This window comes from Atta colombica, unplaced genomic scaffold, assembly GCF_001594045.1.
Source record: "Atta colombica isolate Treedump-2 unplaced genomic scaffold, Acol1.0 scaffold125, whole genome shotgun sequence".
Taxonomy (NCBI): Eukaryota; Metazoa; Arthropoda; class Insecta; order Hymenoptera; family Formicidae; genus Atta; species Atta colombica.
In genome coordinates this window covers 2,099,076-2,115,940 of record NW_017259212.1, presented here as the reverse complement: position 1 = coordinate 2,115,940, position 16,865 = coordinate 2,099,076, and the positions used below count along the sequence as shown (strand labels likewise).

At 28.9% G+C, this 16,865-nt stretch overlaps 2 protein-coding genes across 4 annotated transcripts; both read right to left on the bottom strand.

Annotated features, from left to right (window-relative positions):
• Nucleotides 1–7,079: 7,079 nt before the first annotated feature.
• On the bottom strand, nt 7,080–9,275 carry LOC108694831 (protein farnesyltransferase/geranylgeranyltransferase type-1 subunit alpha). 3 transcript variants are annotated; one of them, XM_018204508.1, is made up of 6 exons: nt 9,243–9,275; nt 8,796–8,961; nt 8,246–8,600; nt 7,939–8,139; nt 7,584–7,767; nt 7,080–7,503 (listed from the first exon to the last, which is right to left on the bottom strand). In XM_018204508.1, exons 2-6 carry the CDS (start codon nt 8,950–8,952, stop codon nt 7,399–7,401), a joined length of 1,002 nt encoding a protein of 333 aa, XP_018059997.1. In that variant the 5' UTR covers nt 8,953–8,961; nt 9,243–9,275; the 3' UTR covers nt 7,080–7,398. The 3 variants fall into 3 exon arrangements, with proteins under 3 accessions (XP_018059997.1, XP_018059996.1, XP_018059998.1); XM_018204507.1 differs by having other exon boundaries at nt 8,796–8,980; nt 9,243–9,274; XM_018204509.1 differs by having other exon boundaries at nt 8,796–8,958; nt 9,243–9,273.
• A 414-nt stretch (nt 9,276–9,689) lies between these two features.
• Nucleotides 9,690–14,548, bottom strand: LOC108694863 (heat shock 70 kDa protein cognate 5). The gene is made up of 11 exons (XM_018204547.1): nt 14,322–14,548; nt 13,654–13,715; nt 13,409–13,554; nt 13,106–13,229; nt 12,717–13,025; nt 12,358–12,520; nt 11,816–12,272; nt 11,337–11,633; nt 10,941–11,128; nt 10,733–10,873; nt 9,690–10,622 (listed from the first exon to the last, which is right to left on the bottom strand). The coding sequence occupies exons 1-11, from the start codon at nt 14,412–14,414 to the stop codon at nt 10,542–10,544; spliced, it is 2,061 nt and encodes a 686-aa protein (XP_018060036.1). The 5' UTR covers nt 14,415–14,548; the 3' UTR covers nt 9,690–10,541.
• Between the last annotated feature and the right edge of the window lie 2,317 nt (nt 14,549–16,865).

Sequence of the window (16,865 nt, the reverse complement as noted above, 5' to 3'; positions counted from 1 at the left end):
CACACACACACACACACACACACACACACACACACACACACACACACACACACACACACGGTGTGGATAAAAAATTTATACACTAAATTTTTTTCTGTTAACGTAGCAATATTATAGATTTCTACGGTGGCGTGATGTGTAGTAGTGTAATAGGAAGTTTAACGAATATATTCAGTACAATTTTGTTATTAACGATGTGCATGCAGTTTTTTGTATCAAATTGCAATTGAGTACTTTTTTTGCACCGTCGAATGCGACGGTGCAAAACATATATTGCATTCGATGATACAAAAAAGGTATTATGGAATTATTTGGAATGGATTTCGATTCTAAATTATTCAATTATTTTCTAGGTTTCTATTGTGTTTTTTAGAGAAAATGGAATAATTCCCATTGGAATCTATTCTGATTTGTTCTATGATAGGTGCTCTGATGATGAGCCAGAAATTCATGAAATGCTATAGACAGTCTGACTATTAATTTCTGTTTCCAATTATTCTCAAATTTGATTCTCTGTTTTAAACATCACGCTGTATTCCAATAGTATAAAAAAAATTATTCCCTCAATTATTGACACAAAAAACTGCAATAGTGACAAAAATTATTAGACTATTTACTACAAGACCACCATATAAACCTGCTACATTAAGAAAAAAAAGTAAACAAACTTGTATTCACATTACGTACAAATAACACAAGTTATATATTGTTAATATATTGTTTTGCGGCAATGAATAAGAATTAACCCATAAGCTCCCTTTGTCATCTTCTTTTCTAATAGAGACATATTTTGGAAAATAATATTAAATCAACATTTATTCATTATTATCCTTATATAAATCACATATAAATTTTCATATGACGAATTACAAATTGCGTCCAATAAATTAAATTTGAGAAAGATCTCTCAGCACGTTTCTCTGATCGCTAAAAAAATTACTTCTTCGTGTATTGTTGATGCATGTCTAATATATTATTTAATGTACAAAAATTCGATAAAAATGAGATAAACAATGTGTGTATGTAAAATTGACATTTGCACAAAATTAAGCTATTTCTCATAACTATCTATCACGATTCAAAAGTTCTGCATAACTTAACGCGACTATATACGTAATTGGCAGACTTTTGGTTGCATTGCTCTTAAAATTTATATCATATACGATTTACAACAAGAATCGGAAAAAAATAAGAGTAAAGCACCTTTTTGATCGACTCCATCACGTGGATACTATTTACATGTAGCTAGTTTAGCTACAAGGCTATAAAGTCCTTCGAGTACTACTATCTTGACTCTTTTAATGTAGAAATACTATACTCGAATAGAATTCAAAGATCTATCTATCAAAATCTATCTCTTCTCTGTAGATAGTTGAGTCTTAATTCATCGAAAGTATTTTCGGTGGTATCTATTTTAGACATTATAGCTGCTGGACAGAGAAAATACAATATGAATTGATTTGTGAAAGTGAAATGTAAAAATGGCGGAAGTACCAAAGCGAGGAACATCCGTTGTTCGCTAAACTGAGAGCTATATTTAAAAAGAATTATTAGGTAGCAAATGAAAGCTTTATGGTCGGGTTGTACGCGTACTAGCTGACAGATGGTCCAATCATAGACTATATATTCGTAACGGGGAAAATAAACGAGAACTTAAAAAAATAGCGCCTAATTGTGTTATACGAAGAATGAGAAACAGCGTGCGTACAGAAAGTTATGATTGTAAATAAAAGTAAATTAAAAATAAAGGCCAGAGACACATCTACGTAGTCATATAAAATTATAAAATTAAATTTTCAATTAAATTAATATTTGAATTATACACATATCTTTTAAATTTTTGTGTTGTTTGAAAATAAAAGTGAAAAAATCTCAAGATAATTACATTGATATAGAAAAGGAAATTATTGGATTCATGCATTGAGCTTTTGAAATAATCACTTAATTAAGTATTTTGAAGTAGAATAATATATATTCTAGAGATAAGATTATTTTTTTTATCAGTCTGTTATATAGTTATTACGTTGATTATCTAAAAGCATCCTTGTTTACTCTAAGTTATTGTACAATAAGCACTTATTTATGACAAATTATGTGTCATGGTAATGTGTTACAGAAATGTATCACGTTGTTTTTCAAGCATCGTATATTGAACACAACAAGTTACAAAGAAATTATTATATATGATGTTAAAATATGAAGGATTTTAAACAGATTATAAAAAGCAACAGGCAAGAGATATTCATATATTTTCAGTGTAAACCAAGTATGTGTATATACTTGTGGTAAGACTACGTATCTTATAGCTTTAACGGCTCACCGATATCCAGGTGGAAGCAATCTTCTTTGGTAGCGTCATCGAAATTGCGTGTCACGATCAACGACGCGTGTTACGTCTCGTTAAAAAAAAGCTGTACGGCCAATTTAATGTGTTCTGTTAACAAAGATGATATGTTTCCACTAAGGAAGAGCATATAAAGGAATAATCGTTTGGATGTTGATTGTTAAATGTTAGGATAGATGGGTACAACGTTATATCCTTTCAATCAGAATTGCATGTTGAGTATTTGCATTTTGTCTCTATCTTCGGCTATATTGCGTCGTTATTTCATCGGATTTCAATCGTCAATACATGTCACTATTTATTACGTAAAATGTTAATCATTATTCAATTAAACGTAGCTTCTTCATATGCAAATTTCGAAAAAAAATACAAGAACAACAATAACGTTAAAATGACGTTATAATGAATCATAAATAATTGAAAAATAGATCAATTGAAAAAGTAAATAATTGAACGTTTTTTATTTCCACTAATGTAGATTAACTTTTCTTCAAACTAGAAAAAGATGAACAGTTAGTTGAACCGAGATTAAAATTAAACCATACATTAGTAGAAATGGGCATCATTTTTAGAACTAAAAAAAAAAGAAGTAAGCTAACCCGAGATTAAAGTTAATCTACATTAGCGGAAACAGACATTAGTAATTTTGAGGTCATTTTGACGTCATTTTAATATTATGATGACTTGTGTATTTTGCTCGGGAAAGCGTGAAATGTTTGATTTGCAGCAACGCAGTCACAGCCGTCGCTTTTCTGCAATGAAAATCAATTCTTGCTTTGAATATTTTTGGTATTGTCCTAAAAAGATGGTTATTGACAAATATAAACTGTTATATTATCGTACAGCATTCATTTAAAAAGATTTGTTATATATACATGGAATGTTTTATCTATTGTCTTTGAGGAATTTTATGTTCCGTATCATGTTTAATCATGTCTCGCAATTATTACAGATTATTTACTGTACTATATCTTGGAAGTATGTATTTTATAAATAAAAATAAATAACCAACATGTATGCATGTTGCCATCTGTTTTACTATTTCAGAGTTATATCATTAAATCTGTAATTCGTATTACTTACATTTTTCGCACTCATCTGGGCTTTCTCTTCATCGTCCGATATTTATTTCAAGTGCAAAAATTTTGGAGATTTCAAGTAACGTGAACAGATCCATTATTTGATAATATTCTTGAGGTTTCCACGAGTGCTTTCTATATAAGGATTATGCATTTCACAGGTTTTCTCTATGTCCAGATTTTTGGAATGCCAACACTGTGTCAGGCTGCTCCTTGCCCTGATGAAGACTGCAATGTTCATGAAACGTTAGTATTCCTAGAATGAATCTGGACACGGAGAAAACCCGTGAAACGCATAATCTTTATATAGATTCATTATTTCAATCATACAAGAGAAAGTTATTAAATAAAATACATATAATAACGTCAGAAGTAATTATATCGAAATATTTTTATATGCTTTTATCAAAAAGTAAATTTAAAAAAAGAAAGCAGAAAAGCAGTAATATTTACTATTGTAAAAATTCTGTGTAAAAATATACTTGTAACTTATAGTTATAAAAATAATGTAAATTTTAGAATAAATATAGTTTTCTCTTTTATAAAAAAAATTTAAATTTAATATCATGCAATATATCCGTGGACTTTTTGTTATTTTACTCATATTTGTACTATTCATATAAACCGCGTATTCAATATAACAAATCGTTAAGAAGTACTGTAACTTTCAATCCTAATTGGCTAGAATAATAGATAAGATCCAATCACACGATCGAACGCTGTTTGACACTGAAAGTTTCTATTCGCGCTAGTGTAAAATTTAAACACTTTGATGTCTTTAAAGTAAATTATTCTATACTTGTGTAAATCTTAATAAGGAATACCCATAATAAAATGATCGTAACTTGCTAGAAGTTTTATGAAAAGCGTCTGATTCTTATTATAAATTCTAATTATAATTAACATATTCTAATTACTCGTCCTTTAAATATTCTCAATACCGAAAAGTCTCGATGCCGAGCGCCCTCTGTCGATCACTTGCGATATGTCGTTATGTACGAACATTGAATGCGATCGCGGTTCGAAATCGATCGCGAGTTTCGTCCGTTAAAAATTCGCGCATAAGCGCGAATTTTCATCGAAAGTGTCGGAATTAAAGTGACGGATGATCATCAAAACATATTAATTAGTTCGCGAGCTCTCACGATCAGCGCTGGTTCATCGATCTTCATTGCCCCGTAATTCATAATCGCTGCAATTACAGTGAGTACGTATAAAGTCCGAGGCATAGCCACGCGAAAATGATCTTTAAGACCAAAGCACAGACCTTTGCATAATGCATAAAGCAAAGCAAATTAATCAGTCGTCAACTCCCCCTTACGCTTCTACAAAAAAATCGAAGCTTGAGAAGATATTTTTCATTAGATGTGGCATTAGTGTCCAATATTTAATCATCGTGATTATGTTATGCTCATTCATCGCTCTTAATAAAAAAATCCATCATTTGATCCTTGTATAACAAATATATACATAATGCAAATGCGACAGTTCCGTCAAGTAAATTCCATGTAACCGTAATGTCACTGCTTGCAATGTAATGTTATGTTGATAACACGACATGCGAGTTTCATTATCGACGTAACACATTGCATTCTTATTACTAAAGTTTCGTCAAGTAGACTCCGTACGATCGTAGTATGATATATTTGATTATATGTATACATGAATTAATTGAAGCATGCTATATCATATAATAATTGGTAATAATTGGATTATTATCTGTAACCGGAATTACTAATCGCACACGTGAATATTTGTAGATTAAAAGTATGAAATTGCTGCTATTAATTATGTTATGATTTATAAGCTTATGCATAAGTTAATTAATAGCCTTTTGTACATAATATATTATAATATGGGGGATATTTATTAAAATATAAATTAGTAAATAATTAACACTAATGCTGATCATTTTCTAGATTAATCAATTACTGCTTGCATGTATTATTTTGTAAATTAAATAAATGAAATTATTGTAATTAATTATAATTGTTACGTTTATACATGCTATGGTATGTGTTAATTGACAATCCTTTTTTTATCTTTTATTACTTTTAATTGAAATATAAAGTAGTAAGCAGCAATGATGGTGATTATATTTTTTACATTACCTGCTAGTAATTGCTAGATTGGTCGTTATATATATTATAATTGAAATTAATATAATTGATATTATGAGATTTGCTTATAAGCATTCTGTAGTAGCATTCTAAGGACCTTAGTAGAAAGCTGACTTATAATCTTAAGACAGTGTCTTATGACTTAAATTTTATGTTTTTAGTAACAACTAGAACTAGCACAAGAATTATTTTATGACTTATGGGTCTTAAAGGTGTACAAATTGTGCCTTTAAGACATAAGTCATAAGATAGTCTTGTGCATTAGCCCGGATTTACAATACAATAAGTATTTTAAAGCCTTAAGCCGTAAGAAATTGGCCAACTACAGTCGAATGCAAGGCGAATAATTGATTGTGATTCGTCCATTCCTTATGGCTTAAGGCTTAAAAACTTATTGTAGATCCGGAATTAGACATAAGACTTAACTCGTAAGACACTGTCTTACGATTAAGATTAGTCAGCCTTTCTGCTACAGTCTTAAATCAGAAATATTGTAATAATAATAATAATGTAATAATAATAATAATAATGTTGCGATTGCTATAGTTATAAAAATGATTCATTTTATGGATCCTATCCAAATTATAATTTTTAATTATTAAAAATTAATATACCTTATACACACATAAAAATATAAGGTCGAAAGCAATATTAAATAATAAAAAATATTATAAATATAGCCAAGTAAGAATCAATTACGGATTTTGCAAATTTTATTTAGAAAAATATTGGATTTTAATCAATGCTCACTCTAATGAAAAATTCACTATAATTTGAATATGAATGACAATAATCAATTATAATTATGTGTGCGTCGCGAAGTGCATTGTGTTTCATGTTTCACAAAATACGGTGTAGTAAATAATATAAATTCATTCGATTTTATAGAAATACATCAATCAATTACTATACTAATTAACAGTATTATTATTTGATTATGCTCCAACAATTGTGTTACACTCTCATTTGCCCGATTTCTTAGAATTTTTTAATATAAATTCGAGTTTTAAAAATAAAATGAATCTGAAAGTAAACTGAATAAGTGAAGTATATAAATTAATATTTGAAATATGTGTGCAAGTGATATTTATCATTTTTTAAATAAAATTTGGATAATACAACCGATGGAGCATTTCTTAAGATGAAATTTGCAACGAATTGGCGCAAAGCAGATACTTCAGATAGTGAAATAATATATAATCTGCATATTACACAATATTAATATCATCTGCTGTTTTTTATTTACCATATTTACTATAAATTTACCATAAAAATTAAGAATGTGCGTTTAGTCTACTTATATTTTCAGTTTAATTTTATTTTTTACTAAGATAAAAATGATATGAAAGCACTAATACGAACTTCGCAATCAAAACCTTGTAAGAATAATGAACTTTATTAATATTTCATCGATAATGTGCTATTGAATTAATTCAATTTATTCAATCATATTCATCACTGTATAGTGAAAAAAGTAGTTTTTAGAAATCTGAAAATATATTATTATATATAGAAAAATTATAAGAAAATACAATATTATAATAGAGACTATTTTATTTAAATTAACAATATTGATATAATAGATTTTATATAGTTTAATAATCCCACAAATTTTGCTTCACCTCGGAACTTAATTAATACATTATTATATTTTTAAAACATAAATGCTGTAATTTCTCCTATTTTAAAAACATTTAAATTTCTCTTACAATAAAAAGAAATTGTATAAATTGAAGAATTTTATATACGACGTACTTGTAGGCAAAAGAGGCCAAAATATATCAATCATATAGATCGATATGTAAAACATTATCTAAATTTTTTTACAATTCATACTATAGAATTGCTTTAGTTCTTAATCTGAAGATTCTGTTTTCAATTTTATCGCTAGCTGACTAGCTACATAATCCCAATATCGCCATCTTATTGTATCATATTTTTTCGATAAATCCTTGCATAGCTAAAATATAAGTACATATATATCAGATATGACAAATGATATAATATTATAAAATGCATAATATTACAAAACAGATTTACTTCGTATGCAAAATTAATATGAAACAAAGGAGATAGAGTTTCATCTGATGGGCATCTTTCTTGGCAAATATCAATCATACAGGCCAATAAATGATTAGTGCGACATCCTTCTTTATACATTTCTTCACATTTATGTCTTACTTTTTCATTATAACCTAAACCTTTGCTATGATGTGATAATATTCTAAAAACATAATTTAAATAAATTCAAATTAAAATATCATTTCTTAACTTACATTCTTAATATAATATATTAGGTGTGGTAAAAAGAAATCCATTATTTTTCCATTCAATTTCATACAAAAATAATGGATTTCTTTTTACTATACCTAATATATATATCAGAAATAAGTACCCTCTTAAGTAATTCCAAGCACTCTCATTTCCTTTTTCCAACTCAATCTTCTCCAACGTAAAATCAACTTCTCTATCTATTACTTCTTGCTCAAACTTTGTTGTATTACTTATAACAAAATAGCGTTGGTTCCAAGCAGAATTATTACGGACATCGTCATTTAACAATTGTTCCACATATTCCAATTCCTTATCATATAAACTGCAACCATAATTATAATTTTATACACATGTGATCTCACAATCAACCATAATAAAACAATATTACTATATATATATTCTATATACATATATAAAAATATACTTGCTTAAAAGTTTGTATACACCACTGACGATGTTGCCAGGCATGATAATTCTTTGCATCTTTACATAAAACAGTTTCTATGAATGCTAATTCTTCGCTGGGATCTTGCAACCATTCTACAATGACCTTTCTATGATGCCAAACTTGATAATTTTTAGAATTATACTTTATCATTCGATCTGTATATTTTACTTCTTCATGTAAGTTTTTTGCCAAACTTTTAAGTATCTCTCTTCTGTATTGCCATACAGTATAATTGGCTGGATTAAGCCATATACAAGTTTCTGTCAAAGCTAATGCACGATCTGACTTTTCACTCGACTTTAAAATGGCACGGAAGTAATCGTAGGCATCCTTAACTAAAAATTAACATCAACATGTATATAAATAAACGTTATATAATTTATTGAAGCAAAATTTTTTTATGGAAAATAATGATGTCTATATAATATTTTACATTCTATATAATATTATATTTTCTAAAATAAGCTTAAAAATGAAATTTTTAAATGATTTAGGATTTAAATGTGATTTTTTAAATTATATATACTCACACTTTTCGGAATATGCAATGGATACAACAGGATGAGGACCATCATCCTGGGGTATAGGAGTTACATCATTCCACTCAACGCGATCTTTATACAATATCCATGACGTTTTCTCGTGGTCATCGCTACTATTTAATTCGTCATCAGAACTGTCTGACATGATTTTCTACTTTAATACAGTAATTGTTCTGTTAAAAATCGTAGAATGAAAACAAGATTGCAAGTTATCTTTAATGAATCCTAACCTAATTCACTTTTGCACTGTTTTAGTGTTGAAACACGTGTTAAACTTTTAACAACATTGATATTAAAAACTTTAAAAATTTTATTTATTTGCTGTATTTATTGCAATATAATCAGCCTTACGTGTTTTCATTTAAAACATTCTCGAGTGAATCTTGTCTAGATATTCGCACACATCGTGATTATTGACTAAAAAAATATACTTACGTACAATTAAATATAATCTTTTTTTAATAACTTTAATAACTTCTTAATAACTTTTTGTATTATTATTGTAATATTTAATCTTTCGTACATATAAAACACAATTATCGCACCGATCCAATTTATAGAAATAGTGCGTTACACTTTTTGTATCCAAAGTGAGATAGCTATCCAGTCGAATATTGGATGGAAAAAGAGAAAAAATAAAAAGTACAGAAAGTACAATTGCAAAGAATAGATTTATTGTCAGTAATGACAGTGCATATATACATATACATGACAGAAAATATATAAAGATCATTCAGAGATAACTGCATACCTCTCTCTTCTATTGATCTTCAAATTCACTATAGCTCTGGAAAAATTAGAACATAAAATGCATTAGGGTAGAAAGGAAAGAAATGATTAATAATCGTTTATTTGAAACTCAAATAAAAGATTAATCCCATATATACATTAAAATTTATAAGATTTATTGAACAACAGAACAAAACGATAAAATTTGATGCTTTTAAGATATTTAAATTTTAAAAAATCATAAGTTTGTTACATCATAATAACAATATTCTCTACGGTAATCTATGCCGTTTACAAAGTAAATTTATTTTGTGTGGACACAGAAACATTCATCTCACACTCTCTCGATTCTATATTCTCATCTCACGTATTCACTGAATATGCTACGAAGCATTCTACAATAGCAAGTTTGTTAACAAATTATTTCCATATTATTTTTGGTAACACATCATTTTACAATAATTATTACGGTGAAATCTTGACATTCTACATATGTTCGTAGGCTGCACAAAAATCAATTTGCATTAGTTTCATTATACAAGTGATTAGCTATGTACATAATTTATTACTTTATGTGAAAACTAGCCAAATATTTAAAAAATTGGCTATTACTACTACAGATATACAATTACTCTTTTTTAGCAGACTTAAAAAAACTTGCGGTAACTATTATTATTTTTAGAATTTTACAAGAAATAAGAGATAATTTTGTATGATAATTAGAATGCAAACTTATAAAAAAAATATATATAATATACCACAAAATTGCTATTATATATCAGAATTACTAAATATGATAAAGAAAATTGCTTCTTTTTTCTCTCTTCCTTTCCATATGTATGAAAGTACTTTATTTCTAGTCGATTGTTATCATAGAATTGAAATTTTAATTTATATTTTCTTTACTAGAATAAAAAATTTCTTTGAGCTTACGGAACAGCAACAAACGCTTATACAAGTGAATCTGTTTTCCTTTTTTACAGAACGCAAATTATTTAATTAAAATTAATTTTTCTCTTCCTTCTTCTCGCCTTCAGGTTCCTGTTGTGATTGACTTTGATTTTGACTTTCTCTTTCTGCTGCCATCTATAAAATCAATATGTTATTTAAATAACAGTCTTTGAGTTATGTAGAGCAATTTATTTATGTTCATTAAATTAATTTTTATATAAATTAATTGTTCATAAATTAAATACCTTTTTGTACGCCATTTCAAATAATTTCAAGCTCGCTTGTTGAAGTTCGTTTGTCTGCTTCTTGATTTCTTCAGGCTCAACATCATCTTTTTTAGCCAAAGTTTCTCGTAATTTTGCAACTAGTTCTTTAAGTTTGTCACACTATAAAAGAAAAGCAATAAAAATATTAATTTGCAAAAATATCAAACTATTAAAAGCAATATTATACCTCTTCCTGTGGTAACTGTGCTTTGAATTCTTCTAGTTTCGATTCTGTGTCATGTATAATTCCCTCTGCTTGATTAATAGCTTCAATTCTTTCCTTCTTAACTTTATCTGCCTTTGCATATTGTTCAGCATTCTTAACCATGTTTTCAATTTCATCTTTGCTAAGACCACCACTAGATTGAATAATAACTGTGAAACAAAAACCATAGATCCAGAATATGCTCATAAAAAGATACAATTCGTTATTATTATGACAATAACTCAGTTGAATGTAGTCTACAATGTAGTCTTATTGATATTTCAAATAAGTTTCAGAGACGAAAAATATAGGCATCATTATAGCATTGTCTTTAACATTTTATATATATACATATGAAATGATAAAAAATTTACGTACTTTGTTGCTCTTTGCCAGTTCCCTTATCTCTGGCTGATACATGCACAATACCATTTGCATCGATATCGAATGTTACTTCTATTTGTGGTACACCCCTTGGTGCAGGTGGAATACCAACAAGACTAAATTGTCCTAGAAGCTTGTTATCACTAGCCATTTCTCGCTCGCCTTGATGAACTTTAATCTCGACTTGTGTTTGACCATCCGCTGCCGTAGAAAATACCTGACTTTTCTTTGTAGGTATAGTTGTATTACGAGAGATCAATCTCGTAAATACACCACCAAGTGTTTCAATACCTAAAAAAAATTTTTAAATATTTTCTTTTTCATTACTGATCACAAAGTATCTTCATTTGTAATGAAGGATGGAAAATTCAGTAAATCAATGTCCTCATTTATTATCAGAGAGAAGATTAGTCTAATACATCACAGTTTCATATATGTATAAAATAATAAAAAAATTTGAGTAAAAATTTTACCTAATGACAAAGGTGTAACGTCAAGAAGTAAAACATCTGTTACATCTCCTGCGAGTACACCTCCTTGAACTGCAGCACCAACAGCTACAGCTTCATCCGGATTTACAGCTTTCGATGGTTGTCTGCCAAATATTTCTTGAACAGTTTGTTGTACTTTGGGAACCCTGGTCATACCACCGACCAATAAAACTTCTCCGATATCAGATTTTGTTACTTCGGCATCAGACAGCGCTTTCTGACATGGTTGAACAGTACGTTTAATCAGATCATTTACAAGACTTTCAAATTTACTTCTGGATAGCTTAAGATTTAAATGCTTTGGTCCACTAGAATCCATAGTAAGATAGGGAAGATTTATATCTGTCTGAAGGGAACTTGATAACTCTATTTTAGCCTTTTCTGATGCTTCTTTCAATCTTTGCATTGCCATTGCGTCTTTAGTCACATCTATGCCTTGCTGCATTGTTTTAATAAATCAATTATTATTAACATAAATTTACTTCAATAAATGAATAACTATATTTGATATAAAAAATTCATACCTCTTTTTTGAATTCGGATGCGAGATAATTAACCAATGCGTTGTCAAAATCTTCTCCTCCTAAAAATGTATCTCCATTTGTGGATTTTACTTCAAAGACACCCTTCTGGATTTCTAAAATCGAAATATCAAAGGTACCTCCACCCAAGTCATAAACAGCAATACTGAAAAAAGGATACTACATTAATCATACCTATTGTTTCGTAAAGTATATAAGAAATGTAGCATAATTTTCAATAAAGTATTTCAGTATAAGATACATCTTTAGAGACAAAAAAATCTGCTCTGAAAATATAAATTATAAATTATTTTTATAAGAGTATTTGTCATATTATGTTTCGATGAAATATATCTTCTTACATTTTATCTTCTTGTTTATCCATTCCATAAGCAAGTGCAGCTGCGGTTGGTTCATTAATTACACGAAGAACATTCAATCCAGCAATCTGACCAGCATCTTTCGTTGCTTGTCGTTGAGAATCATTAAAATACGCTGGTACAGTGATAACAGCATTCTTTACTGGAGTATTTAAGTAAGCCGCAGCAGTTTCCTTCATTTTCATAAGTACAAATGCTCCAATTTGACTGGGAGAATACATTTTTCCATCCACACCTTGAACCCATGCATCTCCATTAGATGCCTTCACAATTTTATATGTTACACTCTTCCTGTAAGAACACATTATATATTAGCATATTACATAAAACAAATCATAAAATTGATATAAATATATTAGTATGATACTTACATATCCTTTTTCACTTCAGGATCTACAAATCTTCGTCCAATTAACCGTTTTGTTGCATAAAATGTATTAGCAGAATTTGTAACTGCTTGACGTTTTGCAGGCATGCCAACTAAACGTTCGTCATCTAAAAAAATGTTTATTTTACAAAAATGACAAAATTAAATAAGAAAATCTTCCAGAATTTATATATATATATATGTTATTTATTACATGAATAATTATAATCAGTAATAATAATTAATATTGACTATAATATGACAAAAGGATTTTAATATTATTAATACATACTAATTTAATAATTACCTTTTGAAAAAGCAACATAAGATGGCGTAGTCCTAGAGCCTTCAGCATTTTCTATAACTTTAGCTTGCTTGCCCTCCATCACTGCTACGCAGGAAAAAGTAGTTCCAAGATCTATACCGATAACTGCACCCTTTACGCCTTCAGATCTATTAAAAATTAAAATGAATTTAAAAGTTATTCTAAATCTAGGAAACATGCACTTTTACACATTTATGATATTTATTTATTTCTTATTAATTACTTACTTATACCGATATTGTTGCATATCAGTAAATCGATGTGGTACAGTGACTGTTGGAGCTGCGACCTAAAATATTAAAAATATAAAATATGTATATTTAAATCATATTTAATAATGGAAAAAAATATTTATTTCAAAAAGATATTATAAATTTTATTTAAAGATTTGAAATATTTAGAAAAATGTTTATAACTTTTTATTAATATAAATTATATATGTTTAAAATAAACAAGAAACTAATAAAATATACATTCATCGCAGAAATATATATTTTCAATATAATGAAGGATCTTACATAAAAAAATCTATAATGGTTTAACTTTTCTAAATTAACCTACAAAATCAATTTTAGCTAGTTTTAAGTTCTAGCAATAATAATACGCAAAACACACAGAAAGTCGAGTATATCGTCGACAGTAGGATTTAAAAAAGCATTTACTAAACGTGAGATAGGAATCCACTCACGTGTCGGCTTTAAAATCGGCGTCATAATGAAATTAATATGCGACAGAAATTTGTCGCGATGCACGATTGCAAAGTAATTTAAGATTATTAGCGTAGGATAACAAGATAGCATTGCCAATTAAATTTCATCTCTCATTAGACGGCATAGTAACTGCAAGGAACTGCTAGGAAAAATTACAAGATCGTAATATCGCTATCGATACTCACATTTTTCAAAATCGTGCTGAATTGTTGTTTTCTTGCCAAGTCGCAGGCAACGCCGGTGCAACTGCGGTTAAATAATCTCGCGGCGGTCAACATTTTGGCCTTTTTTCAGTAGGATTTCGGCAAAACTCAACAGGAAACGCGGCGTGTCCAGCCTCACGTGTAATGATGCAACTCCTGTAAAGACCCGTAATACACGTACACCACGCGCATCTCATGGCGCATCCATTTCAACGACCAGACAATGGATATCCGCATGTTCACGAATCGTTTGCATTTTACTGTGGCTCCAATAGAATACACCAATGGCAAACGTCCACCGTCATCCTACCACTTCTAAATAGCGAAACTTCCCGAATGTTCTACCGAACGGTTAGGAAGGTCGTGGTTCGATTCATGCTGACACATTCATGAGCATCATTTGTCTTCGTTTAACATTTGACAAATAACAAGGATAATTTAAGCGTGAGTGTGAATCGGCCGAAATCATACGTCGATTAATGTCAAATGCATTATTAGAAATAAAAATTGACGAGAAACTATCTCTGGCAAAATGATGTAAATTATTATGCAAATTATTTTGTGTATCACTGCAAACGCCTAAGAACTAAATTGGGAAATTAAGAATTAGATAACCGGAGCTCTTTATCGATATATATAAGTATATATGGATTTCTAGGTAAGTAGATTTCAAAACAAATCAATGTTCAAAAGCCGATTCTACATTAATTGTAAGCTGATTGTTGAAATAAGTTGTTGCGACAGCCAATATGAAGCGTTGATTTCAAAATGCAAGCTTCAGATTGGCTTTTGCTCACAAATTGTGATCTTACAATTAATGTAGAACCGGTGTAATATATGATGCAATCGAATAATAGAGTTGTCTGATTGAATTGAACTAACATAGGATAGGATGGAATCCCTTTAATCTCTTAATAATTTTTATCTATATTTATTGGTACAGGATAACCATTAATTAGGATTATGTTTAAAAAATTATATTTTTTTCTCCTTTGTAAGAATCGTTTTTCTGATTAGAGTTGGAGCATGATAGAAGGAATTCAGAGGTGCGTTCCAAAACTCGACTCTATCAACTTCTAGTATCTTTCATTCTTATTCAATATTTGGTGAATAACAAGGATAAAATGATGTTCTTGCGTATATATTTCTAATAACCAATAAGAACGTGACATCATATGCCGTCATGTTGCCGCGGTTATTATGAATTAAGCGTTATGTCATTATTTTATTTAATTATTTTTGTGTTTTTAATTATATTTGCTTACAATATATAATATATGATATAATGAATTTGGTTTTATGTTTTGCCTTAAAAAATCGATTTTCTACAAGTTTCTTCTCACTTTAATTAATACATTTTATTAACGTATTCTTTTTTGAGAAGCGATAAAATGCGTATATTTCTAAATTCTTTATGACGACCAAAGTAATATTGATAAAATAAGTTAGCTCAATACTTTTCGATTAAATAAGATTACATTCTTTATGTTGAATTTAGAGTATTCTATGATAAACATAATTAATTTGGAATGAAGAAACAAAATTTAAGATTTAACAATATGTACATTGCAATATGTGAGTGCAAAAAGAATTCGTACAGAGAAAATATTTTTTAAAAAACTTTATTTTTAAAAAGTAAATATCGGTAAATATTTTCCAGTGAGAAATGAGTCATCGAATTAATGTTGAATCAATATCGATGATTTCAACTCCAATTTGACATCGATTCGACGTTTAATTGACGATCATTTCTTGCTGTGTAAGTAACAATTTATTCCTAAAGAATAAAATAGACTGTATGTTTCTTAAAATTATATATACTAAAAATGTGTATTAATTATAGAAAATATGTCATCTGAAAAATAAGCAAAAATTAAAAATTGTATTGTATAAATACAAAAAGTATTCGGTCGTATACAGTCGAAATATTTAGCTTCTAAAATTAAGAATATATGTGAAACTCATTTGTTAATATAAGAATAGAATGTATTTATTATATAAAATTGCTAATTAATGCTTATTTTCTACAAACAAGACTTTTAGAAAATTTTTTTGTACGAATACTTTTTGCTCTCACTGTAAGTATATCGAGGCGACAATGATGACATATTAAAGCATCTCGCATTATTTATATTTGAAATAAAATACGTACGTAACCAAATCATAGATATATAGTATTTTAAATCACCATTTTAGAAATGTAATAAATAGATTATTTTACTTATTTTGTAATATACGTTAGTATATATTATTTTTACAATAAGATGATCGGCGCGCGGCCTTGAGGATTGTTTTGACGCGAAAGGGCAGGCGGGCGGGTGGCACGGGGTGCACGGGGTGGCGTGACGCGTCACGTTAATGCGAAGTTACCGTTCAGTCATTCTCTTATCGAGATTCATACAGATAAGTAACTGTACCGCATGCCGCTCTTCTTTACATTTCTTTTTGAAACGTTATCGCGAAGAATGCTAAATTTAATACGAAACGTTATACTGTATGAATATTCACAGTAAATTACTAACTTAC